The sequence below is a fragment of the Branchiostoma floridae genome, chromosome 12 (assembly GCF_000003815.2).
Source record: "Branchiostoma floridae strain S238N-H82 chromosome 12, Bfl_VNyyK, whole genome shotgun sequence".
Classification (NCBI taxonomy): domain Eukaryota; kingdom Metazoa; phylum Chordata; class Leptocardii; order Amphioxiformes; family Branchiostomatidae; genus Branchiostoma; species Branchiostoma floridae.
In genome coordinates, this window is record NC_049990.1 from 20,017,046 (window position 1) to 20,044,329 (window position 27,284).

A 27,284-nucleotide genomic window follows, 5' to 3' on the forward strand; every position below is an offset into this window, starting at 1 on the left:
GATATAGGTTACCCCGCAGATAAAGGTGAACTAGCGTTACAAACCAAGCATTCTATATACACAATGGCTTCACTTTTTCAGCATTAGAATATGCTGATTCTGTTATATGAAAGACATCCATGCATGCATAAATTTTTGCTTTAAAAAAGTTTTCTATCATACTGTGAATTGTACAAATTAAAGCAGCTACAAAATGAACAAATATGTGACATAAGTTGAAAAAATATTGTAAAACAGATACTAGTCTCATTGAATGAAAGAGTCAGTTCCAAGGCCAAAGGAGAAGATGTTATCAAACAAAATTAATGAAAGAACCCAGAATGGAAGCCATACTCGATGCATCTGATTTTATAGTCATTTCTTCAACCTTAGTACTTAGATTTCATGATAATAGCAACTTTTTTTCTACAAACCAATTTGGGGTTCCCAGAGGATGTCATCCATACATTCAATCAAACCAACATGGCCTTAGGAAGACAGTCATGGTAAATGCTAATCTCCAAGCATTTTCTTCCGGTGGCATTAAAACAGTAACATAAGCTGGGGAAGGAATTAGCCGGCAAGGGAGGATTATTTGCCACCGAGGTGGCCAATTTTCCCCTCTGCCAGCTGAAGTCCTTCCCCAGCTTATGTTACTGTTTTAATGCCACCGGAGGAATCTGCTTGGAGATTAGGTAAATGCAGCCATTGAAGTTATGGTTACAGTAACTGTTACAACACCAATGTTCCTGTAAAAAATTTTGGTGACAATCTTAAAGATATACTGTGTAAATTATGGTACTGCATACTCATCATCATCATAGCATTCCGTGCCAGTACTGCAGCCAGGCCACGGCCTACATACTGCATACTGAACTGAACTGAACTAAACTGTTGGAAAGGTAGAACTTTTACAAAATGTTCTAGCAAACAGTTTATCTCTTTTTGCGAAGAGCGGGCTGACTCTTGCAGTAACAGAACTGTCGTATGTTTGGGTTCAGGTCCATGATGCAGTGCGGCTGGTCGCCGTACTTGTTTATCCGGCTGATACCCTGTAACGTGTACGACTGGTGCTCAAAGGATACGGTTACTGTGGCTTCCAACAGCCCATTGCTGGGGGACGTCTCAATAATAACCTGAAAGTGGATGGTTTCAGTAGGTTATAATACTGCGCTAGATTGAAAAATCTTATAAGGAATAGATTCAATGAGCTGTCTACATTAGGGCCACCTGTCCATTTTGACCACATGTTGATGAATAATGATTTGACATTAAGAACAATGCCTATAGTGACCACTTGTTTGCATCTGAGTTCTCTGAGTGGTCTAATCTTTGAACCAGTCTTGTAACATCTTACCCTTGTCTTGTATACTATAGTATAGACAAAGGCAAGTTAAAACACCACACCGTTGTTGTTGTTAATAATGTTACCCTTGCAGTGCTTACTGCTGCATAGGCAGGCTTTTAGCTTAAGGATTTGATAATAGGGAGTCCAAACTTATTGGTGAGTCGTGGTAAGTGACTATTGTAGGGGGGGTCCGGGGGCATCCACCTTCCATGGTGCAAAGTTTTTCATGATTTTAAGTTAAAACAGTGCATTCTAAGGTATCCTAAGATGCAAAAATACTGTTCCAGAGGTCACAGTAGAAGACTGTGACCACAGATGACCTGGTTGCATCCCTGGTCAATCAGAATTTCATGCATAAGAGGATTTACTCCCCAGTATAGGGAGTCCAGGGGCATCAAATTTCTTGTTATTCTAAGAAAAGGGAGTCCAGATGACTCGTTGACGCATGCCTGGCTAAAAGCCTGCGCATAGGTCATCAAGTTATGCTGTTTCTGTAGCAGGGTATATTTTCAAAGGAAAGGGCTTGCTTAGGTCTTCCCCTTTAACGTGCTCAAGACACCTCCTCAAAGAAAGGACCCACATTTTAAATCCCTTCCCAAAGACAGTTGCAGCCCCAACTGCAATGTCCTTTGCTGAAATATAACCTCAAGCTCAACTGTGAGGAGTGATACCAATTGAGCTACAAGTACCATACCAAAATAAAATAAAAAGTTATGTGTACCTGAATATCTGCTTTCTTTACGTGCACCTCGTGACCGAACCTGGGCAGCCGTTGGTCTTCGTCCCGAGTGCCGTTGAACCTCAAGACCTGCTCGTTGGCTGTGACCAGGTCTGCTCTTTTGATGGTGCCAACATCCAACTGGGAGCACAGACTCCTGGGTGGGTAACAACAACACAACAAATGTCAACTACAGCAGGGAACTGATATCATATTCAGGTTTTATACACATATAATGTATCTAAAGTAACCTCTATGTCACTGGAAAATAGCAGAAATCGACCAAACAGACACATAATTAAATGCCACTGGAGTTAGAAGTACAGTTGGCACATGTTGTTAACTCAACATATTCATCTGATAATTTGGCCAATTTGTATATATTGTTACTGTTAGTAGTTTATTTGAAGTGAAATTTTTATTTTTCAAAAAGATATTCCAAATGTGAGGGTAAACAAAGTTAGATTTTGTAGCAGCCATAAAATCCAGAAATTTTAAACTGCAGTTTTTACATTTAATAAAAATCCTTATTGAGTGTTAAATTTTGCCTTGAGAAATGTGATATCGTCGTGAGAAAGAATATTAAATTGTTCTCCCTATGTTTTTTTAGTCTGAATATAATGTATGAAGTAAATGACACATAAAGAATATGGACTGGTGAAACTACAGTTACTATAGTATGCAGTTGGCAAGTTCTTGATAAACCTTTTGTTTGAAAGACAGAACAGGGTCCTCACCTATAGGGTAAGGTCTGCTCATTAATGAAGTCCACTACAGCCTTGCTGGCCTGGACCACATGGTCCTGGCTGGTGTCTAACTCCTCCCACTCCATACATGTGCACCAATGGGTGTCGATCCCCGCCTCTGTACACGTCATGTTCCCCGGAATCTCCCGGAATAAACTCTGGCCTCTGTACGGGTACGCAATCCCCGACTTGTAGTTCAGTATGTCCAACAAGGTGCTGTGTATGTTGAACGGTGTAGTCAACTTAGCTGCATTGCTTTGTAAATTCTGTGCGATTTCCGGATACTCCTTTTGAAATTCTGTCGGCAACGTTATCGACATAAACGGAAGTCTTTCCTCCAGTCTACCCTGGAATGTTGAGCGAATTTTACCGTATCTGGCCCCGTGGTCGCCAAAAAGGATTAGCATAGTGTTCTTTAAGTACCCCTCCCTGTATAGAGACTGTAAGAACTGTAGCATACTGTCGTCTGCGTAAGCAAGGGGGTTGATGTCACCGTGACTCAAGTCACTGAAAAATCCAAAACTAAACCTCCGCAAGTCTTTATATTTTTCCTGAAAGTCTTTCAGGTAATCAAGCATGACGTCGTGTTTGGGTTTCGAACCCAGACAACGTCCCTTGTCTAACTCGGAATAGCTCACTTCCAGCCAAAAGGGTCTCATGTAGTGGTCGGTTGGCTGTTTGTCGAATCCGTTCAACCTTAGGTTAAACACGCTCATCGTGGGTTGATCCTCTGCAAAGAGCGTCGCGTAGCCATTCTTCTTGAATTCCTTCCACACTAGCGGGTATATGTCCACAGAGTGCGAAATGTCTTGGTTCTTACGCACCTCCGGTAACTCCATTTCTGTCTGCCCTGTCAGCATCGGAATTAATGCCGCTGTCGTGGCATCACCGATAATATTATATCCCGTCAATACAACACTGCCAAGGATTTCGGTCATGTATTTATAAGTCTTTGGAAGTTTGCGGATAAAATTCAGCCTAGATGTCGAGTCGAATCCAAACATCAGAACGTTTAATCCCAGAGATGTCTCTGTCAACGGTTTCGTTTTCGCGTCGTCGAAAACCGTCGGCTTGGGATGGATGTGCGAATACAGCATTTCATACGCAACATCTCTCAGAGATGTGTAATCGTAATCATCATAGTCATGATAATTATAGCGACGATACCTTATAGAATAATCATCATCATCATTGTCTTCCTCTTCATCTCCCGCATCATCTTCATCTCTATCTGACCTTTCTAAAAGATTTCTGAGAATTTTTGTCTCGTTGTCTTGATCATCTCCAAACAGAGTGTCGGCAGTTTCTGTTACGTTTTTGGAGCTGTCCGTGTTTGGTACGTTATAGAGGTAACCGTCCGTGTAGTCGTGATGACGCGGGTTCTCCCCACAGGTGATCTCAAAGAAATCTACAGATATGAGATAAACAAACATAGCATAAGACCAAAATAATCTTAGTATTTTATTGGTTTCCTGACTTTTGCAGAAAAATACAGGTGTGGGCGAGTAATGCAGTGCATGTCTTTAAGTTCTTTTTTATTGAATGTGCAGCCTATCTAAATCTAAATGGACAACACAAATGTCAACACACAAGTTTGTTAAATTTTCAAACGATGAATTGAATAGAAGGTTTAACACCTAGAGAGTCTAAAGGAGTATAAGACTACTAGTAGTTGTATATCCAGACCACCCATATCAATTTTTTAAATAGCTGTCCAGTCTTTTTCATTCTCTTATATAATAGGTTAAACTTTTGATACCAGGTTATTTTAAGACCAATTACCAATTATTATAAGACTTCACTCACTCACTATCCAGTTTAGCGTCTTGCAGAGGTTGGACGTGTCAAGTTTTTAACTTGATCAGCATGATCCATAATTAATCGGTTCACCCCACCTTCACAAGTTATGTCCTTACCTGTGTCTATGTTGAAGTCCATCACTGCTTTAGTTGAGTCAGTGATGTTGATGATTTGCTCATGATCAAAATGTGTGTAGTCTTCATCTCTCCGGTACAGGGAGCGGAATATGCAGATGAATTCCTGAAAGGAAAACCACAAACTTTCAAACATTATCATGAAAAAGAAATGCTCAATTTGCGTGATACAAACTGATCTATAGAAAAGTACTACTCCACCCATAGAAACTCAAGGACATGCCAGCCTTCTGTCTGCTAAATACATATGTTCTCCTCCAGAAGTGATTGATTACTAGTACTATGATTTGTCCAAGAAATAAAGAGAACACATGGGAATCACAGTCTCTAATTCGCAAAAAGGAAACCTTTCAGATATGTATCCTCTAAAACTCTTTAAACATTAGGAACCTTCTGACTATGGAAAAAGGGAGGATGCACACAGGAGATATCTCCTTTTATGCTGGGTGTGTTTCTCCTGTGTTTCCCCTGAGTTTTAACCTTTAAACCAAGGTTTGGAAACTCAAAAGGCCGGCTACAAGCTCTATCGGCGAAATCTCAAAGGGCAGCTAATCAGACAGGCAGGTCGGTGCCTTAGCACTGGGCCGGGTTAAAGCACCCCAAAGCCGACCAGCGGAGAATGGTACCCAGGCTAGGAATTATCTGAACTACTCACATCAAAATCCTTCCTCATCTCCTGAAGAACGTCCAGGTCCATTTTGATGACATCGTTCTGGAAGTAGATCAGTTCTCGGCGCCCATCCTCATCGCACTTCAGCGGATCCACCTCGTGAAACCAGTGTTCGATCTCTGGCGTATAAAGTTCAAGTTCAGGTCGTCTACAGCCTGAATGCTGGGGTTCCTCCTTCTTGCTATGTCCCTCCATACTTTGCCCTTGTCGTTTTCTTAAGAGTAGTTTCTTGAGAAACCCTTCGTGTCCTTTCTTGAAGACATCCTCGGTGGTGGTAGTTATTGCATGAGTGACTTGTCGGATGTCAAACCTGTTGTTACGAAACGTCGCCGGCTTGTCCCGGACTGTCGTGTCCCGTAGCGACGGGTAGACGGCGTAGATTGTCAGTGCAACAATGGCGAGGAATGTAACGAAGGGAGTCATGCCGTACTGGCCGATCTTGCGTCGCATCTTGATTCGTGCTTTATGCAGCACTCTGTACAGCAGACTCAGCTGGAATAACATTTAGAAGAAATATTACGATGTTAGACACTCAAGTAAAAATTACTTCTTAAAGCTATTTTCTGGTGCCTTCTTAAGTGTAATGGAATTAACTAGCCCCCTTTAGACTTGTAGATGGTGGTGATTATTTTGGGGGAGCACTGATTCACAATTTTCTACATGGGTTAAGGTTTCCTATGCTGGGAAAGAGAGTTATGCTGCACCAGGTAAAAATCGCTTTCCAGGCATATAGTCAAGCTTAGCCCACATTGAAAATTTGAGAATTAGCCCTCCCAAAAATAAGGAATGCTGCCGCTCTAGATGTCTGTAAAAAGGCTAGAATAAACTGAGACATGGGCATTTTTTGAAAATGAGTAAGATTTCCACTTTAGCTTGAACGAGATTACAGAGCTTTCCTCCATCCGGTTTGTTGTGTAGCTTTTACTTTTAGTGCCTCTTGCTAAAGTGTGTGTCTTGTCAAAACATCTATTTTCCATCAGTGAAAATTGCAAAGTAGCACAATTTTGTATTGACATTGTCAAGCATTTCTACTTCTAGCTCAAACAAGAGTAACAGAGCTTTTATTCCATTCCATTTGTGATTTGGTACTTACTTGTAATGCCTCAGTGCCAAAGTGCCTTGCAGTGCCAAAAAACCCATTTTTCCATCAGTGAACATTACAAAGTGATACACATAATTTTGTCACTGACATTGTCAAACCTTCAGGGGCCATTTCACTTATAATTCACCATTCAGTACATTATAGTAAAAGGCACTTCCCATGGTCCTTTTTATCCCCTGCTGAATTTTGAACGTGACTGTAGCCCATTAATAATGCAGAATTATGATAAGAGGGTTACGTAATGATATGATATGATATGAACTTTATTGCACGACATTTGCACATGGTACAAAGTATGGCAACGAATATTACACAAAGTACAAAGATAGGTATAAAGAAATATAATTAAAGTCTTAACATCCTAAATAACATAATGAGGGCTAACACAAGTCTTTGATATAAGATAACAATGGAGTTGGGCTAATCATTAATTTCATTATTTTTTCTAATAGCAAAGCAGTCTTTGATATATTTGCCTATCTGTGCATTATGGGATTTGTGGCATCTAAAGATATATACAAATCTGTCTGTAACATCGAGTCTCTTGAAATCTGCTATACTGGATTCGAGAAATGTGAATAATTCATTACGTAAAATAGCGTATCTAGAACATTCCATTAAGAAGTGAAATTCATCTTCAATATATGGTACTAGTACACACGTTCTTGTTGAATTGGGCCAGTTGGATGGCTGATTATGAAATTTGACATTATTTTTTGTGGTTCACATCTTGCCCTTGTTTATTTTCCACAGAGCAAAAAGGCTAACCTTCTTGCCAAAGTAGAAATATAAGCAAAGAGTGAAACCCATAGACAACAAGAAAGTCATACAAAATACCAGAAAAACCTAACATTAACAAAAGCAAGTTACACCTTACATCTACTTGGAGATTAAAGTCATACCATCTATTGGCCCTCTAAATTATTTCTAATTGGCCTGACCCAGATACAAGTAACTGTTTTTTTTTTAAACTTTGATTAATTTTTTAAACCCAAGAGAATAACGGAATTGTTATGTTAGCTTTGTTAGCTATTTGGCACACTTAGACTTCATCCAATATGAATAAATAATTCAAAAGGTGTCTTTAAGTAATGATATAAAAGGGTTTGACACGCAATGGCCACTTACCATGTTGTGTGCATCAGTGAAAAGTGCAGTCCCTGGTCTAGTTAGAGAGAAGTCCAGACTCGGAAAACCTGTTTTAATGAGGTAACATGAGACAAGAAAATCCAGTTAATTGCACAGAGGCGCCAATTTGTTTATCGGTTTAGCAAGTGCCACGTTTTGAAAATCAAATTGATTTCATTAGAAACACGTGCATTAAGCTATACAGTTGTGATCTGCACAGGCAAACAAAAACACAAGACGTTGCAAGAAATAATTCGATAAGATTTCCACGTAAAAATGATATCAGTGGTTCAAATCATTTTCAATTTTCATTAGAAGTTTTGAAGCACACCCTCCCTTTTAAAATGAAAGCACAAAAGCCCACAAACTCCAACATGTCAAGAAAAATATCTACTTAATTCTAAGAATCTTATTCAAAAGTGTTCATACCTTAAACCAAGATGGTCTACATGACAAGATAACCTCGGCACACTTTGCAGAGTCGCTGGACCAGTTTGAGCAGTTCCGGTATGTGGCGTCTGGGTTGTGTTTTGGTTGTTGGGGTTATTAGGGGTTAACAAGCTGGCTTATTATATAAATAGGGGTGTTCAAATATATCTAGTGATCACTATAAATGTTTATATATTATACTATAGACAGATTTTTAAGACAAAAATACTACTTGGGTTTTTATAAATTTTTAAAACTATATAATATTATATTAATACAATTTTTGACTTGAAAAATCAGCTGATAATATTCCCCTGTGTAACAGTGAAAACTTCCACAGCAGCTACACACAAAAAATGTTATCATATTCGACGATTTTACATAATACTACACCCACAGAGTTTCAAAATTGCCAAATAAGAACAAAATATGTATCAAATTTTTAAAGAGAGCTTTTTAGTCAATATTTTTCTGCAAAATCCTAAATGGTATAACTTCGTTCTCTTGCGGTCAATATTGGTGAAACCGGAAGCAAGCCGCCAAAAACGTTACTGATTCCATTTTTACTGTTCCCGGTAGATTTATCAGAGTAAACACGATGTCAGTATCATCTGTGCACCTGGCAGCGGATGCCTACATGGTGTGTCTGACTCACGCGCTGTCCACGGAGAGGGAGGAGGTCATGGGGCTCTGTATCGGGGAGGTGAGTGACGTGATTTCATCATGAGAAGTTTGTCCTGTCTTCTTCAGAACCCCTCCCCAGTTTGATATTGGAGCAATGAGGTTATTTTTAACCTCCTTGATTGGAGAAAAGAGTGGCAACTGTTATACAGTAAACACCCTAATGATTTTATGATCGATTGCGTTTTAGCCTGTAAAGTAATAAGCAAAACTATATTTGCGATTGATTAAGATATGATATTTATGATAAATCTGTAACGTTACTCCATTTTTTAAATCAACAAGGCTTTGTCTACAAAGGAGTTTTACAGGAGCACTGCAACACCATGTCCTGTCCATGTGTCCCCTATTCTAGGAGAGCAGATCTTTTGACAAGCAAAGAATTCTATTCAATTTTATTTTATTCAAACAACGAGGGGGTAGGACTAGGAACAGAAATAATATTAATATTCTGACTCCCAGGATTCGAACCCGTGCCAAACCCGGGCAGCCAGATATCACAAACCCAACGTGCAAACCACAACGCCAAAAACTCAGAGCTGTTGGTGTGGTCAGTTTGGCAGTGCTTGAATCCCACTGCTAAAATCCGTAACTGTGTTCCCCAGGTGGACCCCAACAGGACGGTACACATCTCAGCGGTCATCATGCTCCGACGGTCGGACAAGAGAAAGGACCGTGTTGAGATCTCGCCGGAACAGCTGTCCGCTGCGTCCACAGAGGCGGAGCGTCTGGCCGTACAGCTGAATCGACCAATGAGAGTTGTCGGCTGGTACCACTCACATCCACACATCACTGTGTGGCCGTCACATGTCGGTAAGTTTGGAAAGAGACTACATGTACTACAATCTGGTTACAGTAACAGAAAAACTCAACCAATACTTAGTTATCAATACAGATATAGTTGCTGTTTATGTACGTAAAAACTTGAGTCAAACTTGTCAAAGATAACTCCCAGAGGACCATTGTAATGTAATATACTCAAACATATACATGTATGCCAATTAGAAAAAATACAAAAGGAAAAAAACTGCATTATTATTCATAGGTAAACATCACATATTTCTAAGGCATTTGTTGTTTATGTACAAAAAACTTATTGTGATATCTTACAAAGCCATGTTATACTAATAGCTTATGAACAAAATAGATACGTTACAGAATGATTCATTTGGCCTTGAATTTATTGCAAGCTTGAAAGTGAGCTGACATTCTTTCTGCGGTAAAACTCTAATTATCATGAATCTTACTTTAGTCCATTATTGTTGTACATACTATAATAGCTGATTTTATAAAGCTGATTTGTTGTTTTCTTCCCTTCCTCTGCAGATGTTCAGACACAACAGTCCTACCAGTTCATGGACGACTGTTTTGTTGGGTTGATCTTTGCTGTCTTCAATGAGGACAAGGCCACAAAAGTACGTTTTTTGTTCTTGATGTAATTGAATATAATCAACAGAAAAGATATTATTTGTCAAATTTGGTTTGATTGGAAGTTTGTGAAAACACTATTGATGCAGTGTGTCTCTGAAATGAAGCTATTTATACTGTATAATGTTATTGCATGTTTTTCCCATCCAAATCTGTATGAAAAACTCTTACCAATTTGTACCACTAACAATTATGCAATGTATATGTTCTCATTCCCGTCACACAGAGACACCAGGTGCAGGTCACATGTTTCCAGTCTATCAACCAGAGTCCAGAAGGGGAACCTCCTATGTAAGTTTTGCTTTGTTAACCTGGAGAATATCATATGCTTACTAAGGGTTTACAGTAGGGCATCGCACCTGCTCACTCATTTCCAATATTGCAAGGGTTGCCTATGACAATCTTTCCATTTCATATATATAGCTAGAACAAATTGTTGATTGAAAGATATGAAAAAGTATTTTGCTGCCAAGTAAGAATATGTGATATCTCCTTCAGCAAGGTCCAGTTTGCGACTAGAATTACTTGTCCATCTGGCATTATATAATGTATAATTATCATATTATTTGTTTGCTGTGTTGTGCAGGTATGAGAGAATAGAGATCCCACTCCACATCTTACCTAACGACACCATGAGTCGGCCGTGCCTGGAGTCTCTGGTGGAGCTGCCTCAGATCTTCTCACAGGAGGAACAGGAGGCCTACAGCAGGACATTAGGGTAACAAATCTGTATCATGCATCAACTAGTGCAGTGTTTTAGCCAGCCTGAAATCGCTTTCCATCCCCTGGATTTTGAATAGAAATCTTGTCGAGTACCGAAGAGGCGTGACGATCCTAGGAGGTCTGAGGGCATGCTCCCCCAGGAAAAATGTTGAAATCTAGACCCGTTGAAATGCTATTTCCTGCATTTTGGGAGGCAAAATTTGCTGGCAGACTCAGCTTGGTTCAATGCCATCTGTTTTGGTGAAAAAATCCACAGGGATTCCAGCTCACAGAGGACGGAATGGGCAAAATTTTTGTCTGTCCTCAGTGGCAAAATTGGGAGGACAGATGCTGGCTAGAACCCTGATCTAGTGCCTTTTTCACTCTCACTCACTCACTCACTCTGTCGGTCATCAGCCAGTCTGATCAGCTGCACTGCCCTCTTTACTGACGACTTCTTGATATCACTGGCTTTCTTCAAACACGCGTATAGGACCTCCTTAAAATATCCTGTCCAAAGGGACATCCATCAGAATGTCCATCAGAATATCTTAAGCACCAAGGTCTTAATGATTGCAATAATATTTGGTATGCCTTAGGTAGGTGTTGTTGGCCTTAATAGTCCTCCTTGATTTTAGGGATGTTAGTGGTCGAACTCGTGTTTTATCTGTGTCACCTTTTTTGTTAGTGTTTCTGAATCTGTTTTTTTTTTTCATTGACACAACTTCTGCTTCTGTTCTGAACTCCTGCACATTTTTTTTTTCACAGGGAAGGGCTGGACCTCACCACCTGTATCCACAATGGTACAGTCTACATGCAGTCCCTCAGTCACCTGATGGAGGTGCTTAGTGGGTCTCTAGTGCAGACACTAGAGAACAGGGTACAGTACAACAAGAACAAGGTAAAAAGACTGAAAGAAGAGAAAGAACAACTGGAGAAAGAGATAGAGGAATTCCATCAGAAGAACCCAAAATAAGTACTCAATATACAAGTTAACGCTAGCTAGTTCACCTTTATCCGTGGATTAACCTATTTCCGTTGTATTAAAAACTGGGTATTAGTATGTAGGGATATCTAGTCGATGGATGATGGTTTTGAAATGCAATATTTTGAAAATAATGCATTTTGACATAACAACAGATATAGGTTACCCCAATAGTTGAAAAAAAAATGTGCTGCAGTTTGAGACAACAATGGATTTAGGTTACCCCCATTGATAAAGGTGAACTAGCATTACTGTACAAAAATAGTAGAATTAGTATTTGAGCCACAATCTAAGACATGACACATTATATATTTATTGTTGCATGTGAAATGCACATATTTCCATGTACACTATAGTAGTAGTAGATGTTATTGACTGCAGTTGGTGCTAAGTGTATGCATGTTATATTATATAGATCATGAACTTTAAACACATTTCATATATTCTATAGACCATTGTTTTATACATGCATTACGTCTGTAATAATATTTCAATTTGTCAAGTCTTACTAACCATTTTATGAATTACGAAATTATGAATTAGCTTTACTGTACAATAAAGTGATATTAAACTGATTTTCAGTGTTTGAACATGTGCCTGTGTTTCTATGAAGGACTTTTTAATGAGAAATTTTATTGAATACAATGTAAAATTATGATACATTATGAAAAATTCATATTGCAGTAGAATACCTGTCAAGAACAATCGTGTTATGAATCCACATTTTACATGTAGTTCATTCAACTCTATATCCCCCCCCCCCAAAAAAAAAGACTGGTAAAACATTGTTGTGAACATTGAATATGTTTATTATTAAACAATTCAGTGTCATTGATGAAAATTAATTCTTTTATCACAAAACATAATAAGGCATTGTAATATTCAAATAACTACAATGACTGTACTTGTAACAAGAAAGCTTGTGGTGTCATCGAACACAAACTGGGCAATCTACATTCCACCAGGACTGGTAAGTCTCAAATTATCAAATTAAATGATATCTCATGTACAAAAATCAAGACAACCTTCATCCATTCTAATGAAGAATTAAACAGTCACTGACTTTATTGAGGGCTTAACTTTGAGACACCAGCCTCAAAAAGGACACATTCTTTAATATGTAAAATTTATTGTTTCAATAATGACGCTTTCTGATTAAAGTTTGAGCTGGAGACTTATTTGATGTTCCTGACGATCCGTCTACAGTGTGTGGACTTCATCTCTGCCAGAGCGCCCTCTAGCACCCGTGTCATGTGCAGCAGGTTTACAGGGTCCGTCTGCAGCACCTGGACATCCTTTTCACCTGCAACAGATACAAAATAGCCTTCATATTGGTACATGACACAAGGGAGGTATAGACAAGTTATAGACAATATTATACAGTTTTATCTCGCTGGTGTGTTCAAAAAGAGCTACATTGTGAAGGAAGGGAAGGGCTAGTAAGACATGGGCATTGTCCAGCTGAACTCTCACTACACCACTCTCAGTCTCATACTTGTTCCACCACACCACTTTGAGAGCTTTTCAGTGTAATGCCAGGTATTCCTCTAGCTCACATCATCACACTATTCAAATATAAGTCTCTGAGTCCTACATCATCATTTTCTTTCTAAACTGAAATTACGAAACTCTCCCTTGTCAAGTTTATGTTTCCTTTCAAATGCAACCCACAAGCCATATCAAAACCAACCTTCACCATGATCTAGCACAGTAAACCTAGTATACTACATGTGTCTCCAACCAACTTTATAGTTCAGTGCTCAACAGTTGTCTCTAGGCTTGAACTGAGCAATACCAACCATTAAAAAAGAGCATACTTTACTTGAACTATTTCCAGTATACCTGAGTCTTGGGTGTGCAGTTTCATCATAAGCCTAGGAGTGACTTGATGTCTCAGAGTCCTGCTGGCAACCTGCAACAACAGAATGTACAAATTATTCTTAATACAAGCGCAAGCAATTTACATACAGAAAGTGAACACAAAACCTCCATACTAGACTTTATCCTGGTCTTGGGGAATTTTCCCAAATACATGACATATGCATGGAGTAAATCAGCTAACTTGTCAAACCTCTTGCAAGAAACAGGTGATAAGTTTTTTTGCTTAGTTGAACATTTATCATGTATACCTGTCCTTGGTGCTGAAAACAACCTCCATGATAACCACTACTGAATATTGCATAAAACACAATATGTAAAGCTATTTCACACACTTATCTTTATTTCATAGAAGCAATTTGGAGTGCTTCAGGACACTGTGCTGACTTTTACCCCTATCAATAAGTGTGGGTTCTTTAATTTTTGTTCTTTGATCTAATTCCCTTCTTATGCATTGGAAAGGATGTCAAAAACATATTTTCAAATGAATGATGATGGAAAATTGGTGTTAAGTGAAAGTGCTCACAAACCATTTTACTTCACTAAAGAGGTACTCATCCTGTCAGACAACAGGGGTCGTGGTAAACTAAGGAGATTATAAAAAAGTATTTCATCCTGATAAATGTCAGAGCAACCTACTACCCAAATGTTACTCTTTTGGCCACCATGTATTCTGCCTTACCGTGACCTCCAGCCTCCACTCCAGGTTGTGATAGTGAGGGAGGTCCATGATCATCTCAGACAGGATGGTTCTGATCTCTGTCCTGTTGTATGTAGGTACAGCAAACTATTACCCAGATGATACATGTACCCAGACTACCCCTAATGTAACAGCCACCACGTATTCTGCCTTACTATAACCTCCAGTCTCCACTCCAGGTTGCGATAGTGAGGGAGGTCCATGCTCATCTCAGACAGGATGGTCCTGATCTCTGTCCTGTTGTATGTAGGTACAGCAAACTACCCAGGCTACCCTTAATGTAATAACCACCATGTATTTTGCCTTACCGTGACCTCCAGCCTCCACTCCAGGTTGTGATAGTGAGGGAGGTCCATGCTCATCTCAGACAGGATGGTCCTGATCTCTGTCCTGTTGTCCAGGTACAGTGAACTATTATCCGGGTGGTACCCAGGCTACTTAAAATGTCCACCCTTTAGTTTTCCTTACCGTGACCTCCAGCCTCCACTCCAGGTTGTGATAGTGAGGAAGGTCCATGCTCATCTCAGACAGGATGGTCCTGATCTCTGTCCTGTTGTCCAGGTACAGTGAACTATTATCCGGGTGGTACCCAGGCTACTTAAAATGTCCACCCTTTAGTTTTCCTTACCGTGACCTCCAGCCTCCACTCCAGGTTGTGATAGTGAGGAAGGTCCATGCTCATCTCAGACAGGATGGTCCTGATCTCTGTCCTGTTGTCCAGGTACAGCTGTAACAGCAGGGAGCGCAGATCCTCACTGAACCCCAGGGTCATGATGGAGTCCTGGAAATCTATCTCAGATATCTGGGGGGGAAGAGAATAACACAAAAAGTTTATTGCAAATACATGCCCTAGGCCTTATTGCAAGTACAAGCAACACATCACATAAAGTAATGAAAAATATTTGGTACCTGTACTGATGACTATATCTAGTGTTATGCTACATTTCTAAATATACATGGTGTTAGTTTTGTTGGGTTTGACTTCCTCTTTTAGGGCATCGGAAGACAAATTTGGACACTACCGCTAAGACAAGTACCATTAAACACAAATGCCATAAACAAAAGTGACTCCTCATTGAATGCAGCTACTAGTACAATGTACATTTTAAAAGTCCTTTGTAATCTCTGTATAACATGTATGTTGCGAATGAACCATGTAGCTAGGTGCCTGAGTATTTAAAGTAACAACATTTTGTACTTACCATGTACCTTGCTGCCTCCGTCAGTAAGAACATCAGTCCTTCCACCCCATGCTGTACTGTTTCTGATGCAACTGAAAGTTTTTCTACAAGGACAGAAAAATAGTTTCATAGAAATTCGAATTGATAGGGATTTGTTACCACAGAATCTGATACGTGTACATGTTTACTTGATCTGCATTTACAAATAAAGACTTTGATATCTTCCAATTTAAGCTACACACCAAGGCTCTAGCCAGCGTCTGTTTTTCCGTCAATTGACGGAAATTTGCTGCGTCTGACGGAAAAATTTTAAAACCAATCCGTCCACCTTACGGACAAAAATCCTTGGAGGAAGCTACAGGCGGCTTGGGGGGTTGGGGTTTTGTGCGCGCTAAAATTTGCGCGTTAAAACTTGCGTGTTAAAAACCTGCGCGTTAAAATATGCAAATTAGCTGATTCCCTGGGGATCTGAAAACTTTTTTGCAGTTTTAAACTTAAAAGCTTGAAGACGATAACACAAAATGAAATTAAGTATCATATTGTTGCATTCTAGAGTACAAATATCCCTTTCCAGGAGTTTTAAAGTGATTTTTAAATGTTAAGTTTTAACGCGCAACAAAAGTTGATATTTGCATGTGAAACAATCTGTTTGAGAAAAGATGAAATGAAGCTTGTAGAATGGAAAAAAGCCTCAAGCAGTTATATCATATGATATAAAACCTCACACTAGTAATTTTTCCATGTATTTGTGTCTAATTCAAGTGATTTTAAAATCTTCTGGATATGCAATTTAGCCTATTCCCAAGGGACCTAAAAATTAGGGGCTTTTCAAACCAAAAATTCAGGTAACAGATGTAAAATCATATAATGGGGTCACATTTTTCTGCCTAAGAATTTCTCAATGCACAACTTAATTTTTTAACGCGCAGATTTTTAACGCGCAGAAAACCCGTTCCCGGCTTGGGGACGCTGTCCACGGCCGTAAAAGCCACACACTGTTTGTTTTGCTATTGTTATGATTGTTGACAAATTGTGTGTCGGCGCCCTTTCGCATACGATCATCTCATTAAAACCCATTTTTCAAGGTCTCAATGGCAACATTTACTACTTTGTAGTGTCATAGGAAAATCGAATTTTCGCGGTTTTCACGACAATTAGAATTGGCTGACGGATAAAAAATCGAGCTGGCTACAGCCCTGCTACACACATAAAATTTATGACATAAAAGATGCAATAGCATTACATTAAATAATATCGTTGCATTTTTTTAGAAGTTTTCATGTATTCAGACAAATATGGACATTATAATTCATTCTTTTGCATTACTAGTAGTTTGGCATAAATAATTGCATGTAAATGCTCCTTACGTGCGGCTGACTGGTAGAGTTTAGGATTAGGTCCGGACCTGATGAACTCCATGGCTATTCTGCAGAATTCACGGACAACTGCAAATACAAAAGGGTTATGATCACGCAAAATGGTACATGGCTATTGACAGGAACATCTGGTGAAATACTAAATAGCAGACAGAATTTTGCGGCATCTTAAAGGATTATGTCAGGGTCAACTGGATCATGAGGTGTCATTTGCAAGATTATAAAAAAAAACATCCTGTCAATAGAACAAAAATTCTTATTGACAGGAACACAAAGTTCTTATTGACAGGACAATACTATGATCACATTATGTATACAATGGTGCCAAAAATATGACGCTGTCAATTGTGCAAAAATGTCTTATTGATAGGAATACCCTGTAAATAGACACGACCAAACAAATTATGATTTTGAAAAACTAAAAAGTTAGCAAATGAGGTCAACAACAAATACAAATTATGTACATGGCAAGCAACACAAACCTTCTACATCAACTTCATTCAAGAAGCCTAGATGCTCCTTATGCTCGTCTGCTAACACCAGAAGCATGGTTTGGAGGTCTAATCACCACGAATTCAGCAAAATCCTCACGAAAAGCTACAAACAACAGAAACAACTCCCCCCCAGATGAACCCGGAAGTCCTGTGACTGCACGTGCCAATTTACGGCAATAATTTACGACAAGTAGCCGATGCCACTAAAATAAAGGTAAGTTTAACAAATTATTCTCTTGAACCATTGAAACATAAGCAAAATCAATACTTTATGGTACCTATAATATAAAACATAGACCTAATATTGGATATATCCTCTCAATAAACATAGTTTTATTCATATTTTAACATTTTTGCACCCCTTTCTAAAAGTGTATTCATCCTCAGTTGTTTTCCCATGAATCTTAGCGGATTTGGAGGGAGGTCCGAGTTCGAAATGCACAGAGACGTAAGTCTTCCTAGATTTTCTCGCTTAAAATCTTATTTTTACACCCTTAAGATGAAAATATAGAATTTCAGATATTGTCATATTCATGAGAGACTGTTACAAATAGATTAGAGTTAAGGAATGGTTGTGAAAAAGCTGTTTTAAGACAGACTAGCATCCTCGCTAGAGCACAGTTTAAAAGTTTGTTGTTCTTATCAATTTGATCACTTGTCGCGTCCTTGGAAACAAAAGAAAAGGCGGACTCAACACCTGTTACCGTATTATGGTACTTAAATGTGAATCAACTAAACAGCATCTCGGACAACACAAAACAACAGCAGGAAGATTAATGAATAAGCGTTTCAGCTACTTTTCCTATCTTACTTTTACAGGTGTCAGTGGTTTTGTGAGTGTGAACGGTGATTGGTCGGAAAGACGTAAGATGGACCAAAGAGCATTTTTACAGGGCCTGGAGAGGCAGATGGGAACAACGTAAGTATATTTAGTAGTTGCAGAAGGTAGCAACCCTGCAATTATCATACTGAAAATTAAAACTCTAATTTGATAGCGGCAATTATCCTTGCATGAGTTGCATCCCAGGCAAAATCTGATATTAAACTAAAGCAACTAAAGGTTATAGATAGATAGATTGTAGCTCAACTAGTAGCAGCTTCACAGTTGAGCCTCTTGTTCCATTTAGTTGGTAACTGGGAGGCCCCGATATGGAAGGGCATCCTGTTTGGATCTTTCAAAAGGGATGTACATGTAAAAATGAATTGGTGGTCCTGTGTTTGAAGAGGTACCTTAAGGACATTACACTGGCATCAGTCTTACAGGAACCGTACCTAGTGGCTGCACTACTACAAGGTGCATTACCATCATCTGTGCCATATAAACCACCATACTTTGTGAATGTCAGTCTGAGAGCTCAAGGTCCTGCTAGTCTGTGTAGTACCTAACAACAACAACAAAAAACAAACGAAAAAACAAATAGAACTTGGCAGCTAATGTCCAAGGGAAAGCACATGAAACCAAGGCGTCAAAACAAAATCAGTGTCCTTACATAAATCTTCCAAGGTCAAAACCAATAAATCTAGAAAAATTGTGTCCTGATGCATGAAAGGGTTTGTAATATTCCATACATATGTTTATTTACTCTCCTTATACTTTATAGGCTGCCCAATACAGTCACCTCCTGCCAGTCAGAGCTCCAGGAGCTGATGAGACAGATTGACATCATGGTGAACAGTAAGAAGGCAGAGTGGGAGAGGGAACTGCAGGCCGTGCAGGTGAAGCTTGATGTCAGGGACAAGGAAGTCCTGATGCAGAGAGCTACACTGGAGGCCAAGCACCAGGAGGTACCAGTACTGTGTGTTAAAAGTTTTCGAAAAACTAAACAAGTAGTATACTAATTGTTCTGATTTACATGTAAAGTAGGGGTGGGTACCGGTACAGAAAATTCAGGTACAGGTCTTAGGATAAGGTCCAGGTCCGGACCTGAACCTAGACCTGATTCAGTATGTGAAAACATGTGGATAGACAATACTAAAAACAATGGTATTTGACTCCCACTGGAGTTCTAAAATCCTACAAGACTAATTATAACTGCTTCTGTACGATTGACTGTGAAACTCTGTTGAAATGGCTATAAACTCTGCTTCGCTTCTTTATTGTTATTTTCTTCAACCAGTCCAGTAATCCCCCAAACATGTGAATTCCTGATCATATGATGTGCTTATTTTCTATTAGGTCCAACACTCGGTCCACCTAATTTATTTAGGTCCTGTTTTTCCGAACCAGTCCAGTAAGAAAAACCCACCCCTAATGTAAACCATGGGCATTGCCATCTAGGTCACCTGATACAGTCTGACCAATCATCACTGTTCCCATCACCTGAGTAAATCATGGCATTTAAGCTTTGATAGACCAAAGAAGACTGGGATGAGAGGTACAGTTTGAAACTGTGAGATGAATTATTGTATTGCATTTATTACAATAAGAAATATTGAATTCTTTTCCAGATAGGGAATTTGCGTCAGCAGTTGGAGGGGTTTGAGAGAGCCCAGAGGGACCTTGTGGCCCAATATGAACAGCAAGTGTCAGGGCTGCGAAATGAGGTGAGTTAATGCAAACAATTTGAGTACATATATTAGCATTACGTACATAATTATGGTAGATTTGAAAAGAGGAATTAGTGGTATTGTTATACATTTTTGTACTTAATAGCTAGTTCTAGTGTACATTTAGGTCAATACGATGATACTACTTAAAGTACAAAAGTTCTTGTACAAAATGTTCTTTTTGCATTGTAGTTTCTGGGAGACACAGATACTACTGTAAATGCAGAAACTTTTGTGGTGGTTTAATGTTAGCAGTTTTCGTGGTGAACATTTCACAGCGAACTTTAAACCACCGCAAACATTTTTCCATGGCAGTAAGACTACTACTAAGAGACTACAGTGCATGGTGCTACCACGAACTTAAAATCACCGCGAAAAGTCCTTTGCCCTGCTACCGCGAAATTAAATCCCAGCGAACTTTAATGCATTTACAGTAGTTTCCAGAAACAAATATTGCTATAAACGATAAATGATTTTTTTTCAATAAACCTCTCCCTTCTTGATACAGCTGACAAACCTAAAGACTAAGTATGAGAAGCTCCAGCGGCACCAGCTGAAGAGGTCGTCAGGGTCGAGTGTGGAGAAGGACAGACTGTCTGCAGAACTGAGGGACAGCAGGACAGAGATAGAGGCACTCAGATCCAAAGTAGAGGTAAGAAAATACATCCAACAAAACAGGACAATATAGGGATCAACAATTGAAATAAAAGTTTCGTCATCTTCACGTTGGGCAGTCTGGATGTCTTTATTTGTAAAAGAGGGACAACTCTAATGTAGAAAATGTCTTGAAGTCACTTTGAAATGCAGTGAGTGAGTTTATGATAAAATATCATCCAATCCTAATGTCACTCTTTACAACAAGGGCTGTCTCCAGGACCTAATCCCTCTGGGACAGAAGTTTGCTTCTCAGGATGGGAAAAAAATTACCCTGTCCGGCCAAAGTGCATGGCAGGATATTGATAAAAATGTGTTTATGTATACTTAGAGTCGATTCCATATTACCGAGAGGGTGCTTCTTGCCTTTTGTTCCAACATTTTGGAAATCTTTGTAACAATCTAACTGTGATAAATAACTGTTTAGAACTATTTATAACATCTATGTGACGTTCTAAATATTTCTATAGTATTCAAACATGTTAGAAACATTTCTAACATCAAATACATTATTTCTGTTAGTTTCTAAACTGTTCCAACATAGATGCATCATTTGTGATCACATGTTCGAACATGGAAACAATATGATGAAACTGGGTCAGTGGGCTGGGAATAGGGCAATTCACACATCCCTGCCAAGTGCAGGAAATTATGTCTGTCTGCCACCTTCTCACAAAAGACTCACCAGTGTATACTAAAGAAAGTCTAAAAATACAAGAGCCAAACAAAGGACCAAGCTTAGCAGCTTTGTTTATGGGGTCAATAAAAGTTTTTATGGAGGGAAAAAATGACACAAAATGTTGGAACATGTTGGAACAGTAACAAAAACACATAGATATTTGAAAATTGTTCTAAATAAAGAGATAATTATATCATTACTTTCCCAAATGTTCCAACACTTATAAAAAGGTTCAAACATGTTTAAACTTTCATTTTGAAATGTTTGAACAATTTCGAACTTAAGTGACTGAAATGTTCTTTTACTCAAAATAGTTCAAACTTATTACAAATATTTTTTTCAAAGCCATCTCGATGACTTGGAATTGACTCTATAAGCATTAAACAGATTTAACAACAAATGTTAACAACATGCGCAGTCCCAAACAACAACTGGGACAGAAAAAGTTTGTAAATCATGTGTTCTGTACGCTTGTAGGACTATCGTGGACGAGGGAAGGACTGGGACAGTCAGCGCAGGTCACTCCAAGGTCAGATCCAGAGTCTGGAGGCACAGAGGAAGACTCTAGCAGAGAAGTGTGAACACATGCAGGTAGGTACAAGGTAGACAAGGTTCAAAACTAAACCTTAATTAAAATTTGCACACCCAATTTGGGTGGGGTTGTAGGATTGAAATATGACATGAAAAAAGAAAAAAATTGACTAAAGCACATTACCCAGAATAGTTTTGCAACACCTTGCAGCACTGTTTGAATTTTGAAAAGTTTAAAGAGTGCATCCTTTAATCAAAAGAACACAGTAGACAAGAAGTCCAGGACAAAAGAAACAAAACTTAAAGTTCTGCTGCAGTACCAAGATCAGTAACGAGAAGGCCCAAATTTGGCCTTGACCTTTGTATCCACATGACACTTACCTAGTACATACCAATATCATCACAATCCATTCAGAGGTTCTTAAGTTATAATTGTTATAATATATCACTGTTGCAGAAGCACAGACACGAAGTGGAACCAAAAAACAAAGGGCAAATGGTCTAATTGTTGTATTGATATCAGATGTAGTCTCAAGATCAAGTCTCTCAACAATTTCCTTCTGTTACCATAGCAACAGAGTCTCAGTTACCAGTCCCAGCTGAACAAGCGGAGGCAGATGCTGGAGGGTGTGGAGTCGACTCACCAGGTGCAGCTGGCGCAGGTGGGGGAACAGCTGGAGAGGGCACGTGATGACATCAACATGCAGGAGGAGACCATCGAGAGACTCAAGGTCAGTTCCTTTGCTAGTCTATATGATTATTTTTTTATATCAACTAGGATTGATGTGTTCAAAAATGTGTATTTTCCCAGAACATCGTAGAGTAGAACTTGTTATCACCAAGTACAGTAGGGGCCTCTTCTCTGGATAGTTCTAAAGAACGCTTGCAGATAGATTTTTTTTATATCAACTAGGATTGATCACAGTGTTCAAAAATTTGTATTTTCCGAGAACTATCGTAGAGTGGAATTTGTTATCACCAAGTACAGTAGGGGCCTCTTCTCTGTATAGTTCTAAAGAACTCTTGCAGATAGATGTGCAAAAGTTAGGTGTGACGGGTCGTTCAGTATAATAACCAGCTGCTGCCACGCCAAGTGCAAGCAAAGCTGGTGTGTTACGCCAAAGGGCGGTTATACCGGCTATTTAGATATAGATACAGAATCTGATACATATTCACAGAATATGCTCCATTTCTTGTTGCTCTTCTTTTTTCCAAACAAATAAGGTCAATGACCTGCACCAGACCAGACCAGCTGTCACCATGGTTACAGGTCCTGGGGCTGTTAAGTAGACACCCTGTGATGCTTGATTATACAATGTAGCAAGTGGCAGGACAGAGCTGGAGGAGCTGGTCACCATATATATGAATGTGTTTGAATAAGAATAAACAGAGCAGTAGTCTGTTAGGTTAGACCATGGGAAGGTGGACATTATTAAATAATGTACTATGTATTTGCTTGCTAATGTTCCCTTGCTAGTTTTCTTCAATGGACTTGGAAAAGAGAACAACAATCCTGAGTAAAACCTTTTTTGTCAGATCAGAGACTTTGTTGCTAAGTTTGGTCATCTGGGCTGATCAGTCCAATTAAAGAATGACAAATACTATGCTATGTTGTTGAGGGAGCAATCTTTTATAAGTTGTAATAATGTCTGTTTGTTTGAAACCCAATTTCATGCTGATTCTATTTTCCAACCCTATCCCCTATAGGCTGAGCTGGATGATACCATCTCTTCCAAAGACCAACTCCTGGGGGAGAATGAACAGTTGAGGGAGGACCTGAGAAAATCACAGAGGGACAACAGGGTAGGGGCTTATTTCTTGTCTTTATTACTTGAAAAATAAAGAGGATTTTGAGAGACAAATAAGTACTGCTTTACTCCAACTGCAGTATCAATGTCACACACCAGGGGACCCAAAATAGACCTTAACCCTTAAACTGCCAAACCAGGATATATCCGGCACACATATACATGCCCTGTGTGCGGCGCCCGGATATATCCGGGATAGTGCATTCCCCTGAAGTAGCAGCTTTGCGCGCGAGTAGTGCATGAACCCCGGAAGTTAGGGACTTTGGCCTTGTTAGGGGGTTTCTTTTTGTAGGTCAGCGGCCAACCCTGGCACTTACAGCATTTTATAGGGCTGAAGCTCTGGCAGTTTAAGGGTAAAATTTCAATCACAATTAACATACCAAGTATCATTACTAACAATAATTATTCATCCAATGGTTCTAAAGTTGTGCTGACCAGAAACATCTGGAAACACATTCAAGCACACACACACACACACACACACACACACACACACACACACACATCAAAAGCAATACCTCTATTTTCATGGAGGTTACAGATGTTTCCAACTTGTTGCCTTATTGTAGAGGCTGGAGGACGAGGTGAATAGACTAAACCTGGAGCTGCAGTCCCGAGATGACCTGATCCAGGCTGCTGAGAGGGACCAGAAGAACCACAGTAAGGACCTGTCACGACTGGAGGAGTCACTACACATGAAGGACAAGCTCATCAGGTATGGCTTATAGCACTACACATGGCACTACACATGTCACTACACAGAAGAACCACAGTAAGGACCTGTCACGACTGGAGGAGTCACTACACATGAAGGACAAGCTCATCAGGTATGGCTTATAGCACTACACATGGCACTACACATGTCACTACACAGAAGAACCACAGTAAGGACCTGTCACGGCTGGAGGAGTCACTACACATGAAGGACAAAGTCATCAGGTATGGCTTAGAGCACTACACATGGCACTACACATGTCACTACACAGAAAGAACACCGTAAGGACCTGTCACGGCTGGAGGAGTCACTACACATGAAGGACAAAGTCATCAGGTATGGCTTAGAGCACTACACATGGCACTACACATGTCACTACACAGAAGAACCACAGTAAGGACCTGTCACGACTGGAGGAGTCACTACACATGAAGGATAAACTCATCAGGTATGGCTTATAGCACTACACATCACTACACATGTCACTACACAGAAGAACCACAGTAAGGACCTGTCACGGCTGGAGGAGTCTCTACACATGAAGGATAAACTCATCAGGTATGGCTTATAGCACTACACATGGCACTACACATGTCACTACACAGAAGAACCACAGTAAGGACCTGTCACGGCTGGAGGAGTCACTACACATGAAGGATAAACTCATCAGGTATGGCTTATAGCACTACACATCACTACACATGTCACTACACAGAAGAACCACAGTAAGGACCTGTCACGGCTGGAGGAGTCACTACACTTGAAGGACAAACTCATCAGGTATGGCTTATAGCACTACACATGGCACTACACATGTCACTACACAGAAGAACCACAGTAAGGACCTGTTACGACTGGAGGAGTCACTACACATGAAGGATAAACTCATCAGGTATGGCTTATAGCACTACACATCACTACACATGTCACTACACAGAAGAACCACAGTAAGGACCTGTTACGACTGGAGGAGTCACTACACATGAAGGATAAACTCATCAGGTACAGCTAGAACTACACATGGCACTACACATGGCACTACACATGGCACTACACATGATCTCATCAGGTATACAATACAGCTTACAGCACTACACAATGGCTAAGGGCAGGTTTTTTTTCAGCAAAACATTTTTTTCTTGTTGGGCTGGTCCAGAAGATTACCAGTTAAACTTTAATTTGTTGTTTACATGAAGATTGAATTTTAAGAGGCCTGATACTCCATCAAAGAGATTTCTTTGCAGCAAAATGGACCATTGTTTTGAGTATCGCCCATTCACAAGTTTTCACAAGTCTGACAATCAGGTCAGTGAATGGTAACTTTAAACATGTTCTGCACTTTCCATGCTCTTCACTCACTGTAGGTCACTTGAGGATGCCACCAGAAAAGAGGAGGCAGCTGAACTCAATCAACTCAGGGAAGAACTCAGTAGCTGTAGGTCAGAAGCCAGGTACATCTTGTTCTGTTGTATTTTATACATTAAACAATTTTTTTTCAGCAGAACACTGCGTGCAAATAGCTTTATTGAAAGTTAGACCAAGATTTATACAACAGTCTAACATTGTTATTAACAATGACTAGAAGGGTGCCATCCTCTTTAGTAACTGCTGTATATTATACAATGTCATGTAGCTAATCGGGATGATGGTATCCAGGCTAAGCAATTACATTTAGTCAGTAAGAAAATTTTTTTTTCAAGGTTACAATAATTATTATTATGGTGCTATATTCAACAAATATATTTAAGTTCTTCTCAGTAGCCTCATTTTTGGACCATTGTTTTGAGAATCACTCACAATCAGGTTCAGGTTTGGACTGCCTGGACCTGATTCTTTGGACCTGAACCTGACCTGGACCTGAATTTGCTGCACTGGTACCCTGGTGACCCCTAGTACATGTAACAGTTACTATGAATAACTTCTATCCATGTTGCTGTGTATTCCTGTTCTCAGAGCCTGCAGGAAAAATGAACAGAGACTCAGAGAGGAGGTTGACAGGTTACAAGCTAGGTACAGTCACAGAGCCAGCATCTGATGCATGAAACTCTCTCTCTGCACGTAGATCCCAAAGCATGCAATAATGATCACCCAATCCTATACTGCATGACAAATTCCTTCAAATTGAAAGTAGCTGTTAGTGTTAGCCTTTAAGTGAGAATCAGTTTGTCTGTCAATGATTTAGTTGTTAGCTGTTTAGTGAACCAATCAGTTGAATCAATTCTATTTCTTTAATTCCTGATCAATCAAAATCATTCTTGTTGCTGTTACTATTACAGCAACATCCAGCGATGTATCATTTTTTTAAACATAATACCACACTGCATTGATTATATTGATGACATCCTCACATGCATTTTTTGGCTGTTGCCTAAAGAGAAAATTTGGGACCACACATAAATCGTTCAAATTAAACTGCTAAATGAGCACACAAGTGCTGTAAGTTAGAAACCTGTATAAAAGAAATGAATCTTAACCAATGTTATACAATCTCTCTTTTTCAATCGTAAAACGCACATTGCTTTTGTCATAAACTTTGCACATTGCACAAAAATAAAGAATTTAGTTGGATCTTTAGATAACATTCAAGGCAAATTTACATTTCTTTTGGCTCAACTATCATTTTCTATTGTCTCTGTCTGCAGGGCCCTTTGTAAAAGCCACAGGTTAGTTTGGCAACCTTGGCTGCCTGTGCTTAACAGCCAAACCAATAAATGATAATTAGATGAAAAAATGAATATTTTTTCACATACTAGAAGTAGTCTCACATCAATTTTGCTGTGCCTAGAAGATGTTATCCATATAATCAGATCAGTGTGGCCTACAGATTGATTGTACTAACTCTGAGCCCTCCCCCTCCTCCCCCTGTAGTCT

General features: G+C 39.4%; 5 protein-coding genes across 6 annotated transcripts in view; 3 read left to right on the forward strand and 2 right to left on the reverse strand.

The window, feature by feature from the left end:
• Positions 1-8,192, reverse strand: LOC118427164. The gene is made up of 7 exons (XM_035836801.1): positions 8,055-8,192; positions 7,626-7,693; positions 5,381-5,887; positions 4,708-4,831; positions 2,783-4,199; positions 2,017-2,202; positions 1-1,137 (listed from the first exon to the last, which is right to left on the reverse strand). Exons 2-7 carry the CDS (start codon positions 7,626-7,628, stop codon positions 915-917), a joined length of 2,460 nt encoding a protein of 819 aa, XP_035692694.1. The 5' UTR covers positions 7,629-7,693; positions 8,055-8,192; the 3' UTR covers positions 1-914.
• Positions 8,193-8,558: 366 nt separating this feature from the next.
• Positions 8,559-12,434, forward strand: LOC118428203 (lys-63-specific deubiquitinase BRCC36-like). Of its 2 annotated transcripts, none has more exons than XM_035838209.1 (6): positions 8,559-8,766; positions 9,341-9,548; positions 10,062-10,150; positions 10,390-10,454; positions 10,750-10,881; positions 11,634-12,434. In XM_035838209.1, the coding sequence occupies exons 1-6, from the start codon at positions 8,653-8,655 to the stop codon at positions 11,839-11,841; spliced, it is 816 nt and encodes a 271-aa protein (XP_035694102.1). In that variant the 5' UTR covers positions 8,559-8,652; the 3' UTR covers positions 11,842-12,434. The 2 variants fall into 2 exon arrangements, with proteins under 2 accessions (XP_035694102.1, XP_035694103.1); XM_035838210.1 differs by having other exon boundaries at positions 8,559-8,757.
• A 456-nt stretch (positions 12,435-12,890) lies between these two features.
• LOC118427345 (COMM domain-containing protein 2-like) lies at positions 12,891-17,649 on the reverse strand. The gene is made up of 6 exons (XM_035837085.1): positions 17,468-17,649; positions 16,977-17,054; positions 15,631-15,713; positions 15,057-15,230; positions 13,693-13,762; positions 12,891-13,153 (listed from the first exon to the last, which is right to left on the reverse strand). The coding sequence occupies exons 1-6, from the start codon at positions 17,532-17,534 to the stop codon at positions 13,026-13,028; spliced, it is 600 nt and encodes a 199-aa protein (XP_035692978.1). The 5' UTR covers positions 17,535-17,649; the 3' UTR covers positions 12,891-13,025.
• A 217-nt stretch (positions 17,650-17,866) lies between these two features.
• LOC118427344 (centrosomal protein of 63 kDa-like) lies at positions 17,867-26,463 on the forward strand. Its single transcript, XM_035837084.1, has 11 exons — positions 17,867-17,927; positions 18,299-18,398; positions 19,081-19,264; positions 19,928-20,023; positions 20,535-20,678; positions 21,837-21,950; positions 22,463-22,621; positions 23,598-23,693; positions 24,268-24,413; positions 25,778-25,864; positions 26,367-26,463. Exons 2-11 carry the CDS (start codon positions 18,349-18,351, stop codon positions 26,446-26,448), a joined length of 1,158 nt encoding a protein of 385 aa, XP_035692977.1. The 5' UTR covers positions 17,867-17,927; positions 18,299-18,348; the 3' UTR covers positions 26,449-26,463.
• Positions 26,464-26,875: 412 nt separating this feature from the next.
• LOC118427165 (centrosomal protein of 63 kDa-like) overlaps positions 26,876-27,284 on the forward strand; it is a 4,632-nt gene continuing 4,223 nt past the window's right edge. The window contains exons 1-2 of the mRNA XM_035836802.1: positions 26,876-26,891; positions 27,056-27,076. Of these exons, the coding sequence (XP_035692695.1) occupies positions 26,876-26,891; positions 27,056-27,076 (37 nt within the window). The remainder of the gene's footprint in view (positions 26,892-27,055; positions 27,077-27,284) is intronic.

Bases quoted from the DNA above. Each gene is read 5' to 3' on its own strand.
- LOC118427164 (XM_035836801.1), bottom strand. The intron at 4,200-4,707 runs GTAAGGACATAA...TCATATCTGTAG, and splicing joins GGACTTCAACATAGACACAG to ATTTCTTTGAGATCACCTGT. The intron at 1,138-2,016 runs GTACTTGTAGCT...AGTATTATAACC, and splicing joins TTTTATTTTATTTTGGTATG to TACTGAAACCATCCACTTTC.
- LOC118428203 (XM_035838209.1), top strand. From the start codon at position 8,653: ATGTCAGTATCATCTGTGCACCTGGCAGCGGATGCCTACATGGTGTGT. The intron at 8,767-9,340 runs GTGATTTCATCA...TGTGTTCCCCAG, and splicing joins GTATCGGGGAGGTGAGTGAC to GTGGACCCCAACAGGACGGT. The intron at 9,549-10,061 runs GTAAGTTTGGAA...CTTCCTCTGCAG, and splicing joins TGTGTGGCCGTCACATGTCG to ATGTTCAGACACAACAGTCC.
- LOC118427345 (XM_035837085.1), bottom strand. From the start codon at position 17,534: ATGCTTCTGGTGTTAGCAGACGAGCATAAGGAGCATCTAGGCTTCTTG. The intron at 15,714-16,976 runs GTAAGGAGCATT...CTGTCCTTGTAG, and splicing joins ACTCTACCAGTCAGCCGCAC to AAAAACTTTCAGTTGCATCA. The intron at 13,154-13,692 runs GTATACTGGAAA...TATCTGTTGCAG, and splicing joins ACTGCACACCCAAGACTCAG to GTGAAAAGGATGTCCAGGTG.
- LOC118427344 (XM_035837084.1), top strand. From the start codon at position 18,349: ATGGACCAAAGAGCATTTTTACAGGGCCTGGAGAGGCAGATGGGAACA. The intron at 19,265-19,927 runs GTACCAGTACTG...ATTCTTTTCCAG, and splicing joins TGGAGGCCAAGCACCAGGAG to ATAGGGAATTTGCGTCAGCA. The intron at 22,622-23,597 runs GTCAGTTCCTTT...TATCCCCTATAG, and splicing joins AGACCATCGAGAGACTCAAG to GCTGAGCTGGATGATACCAT.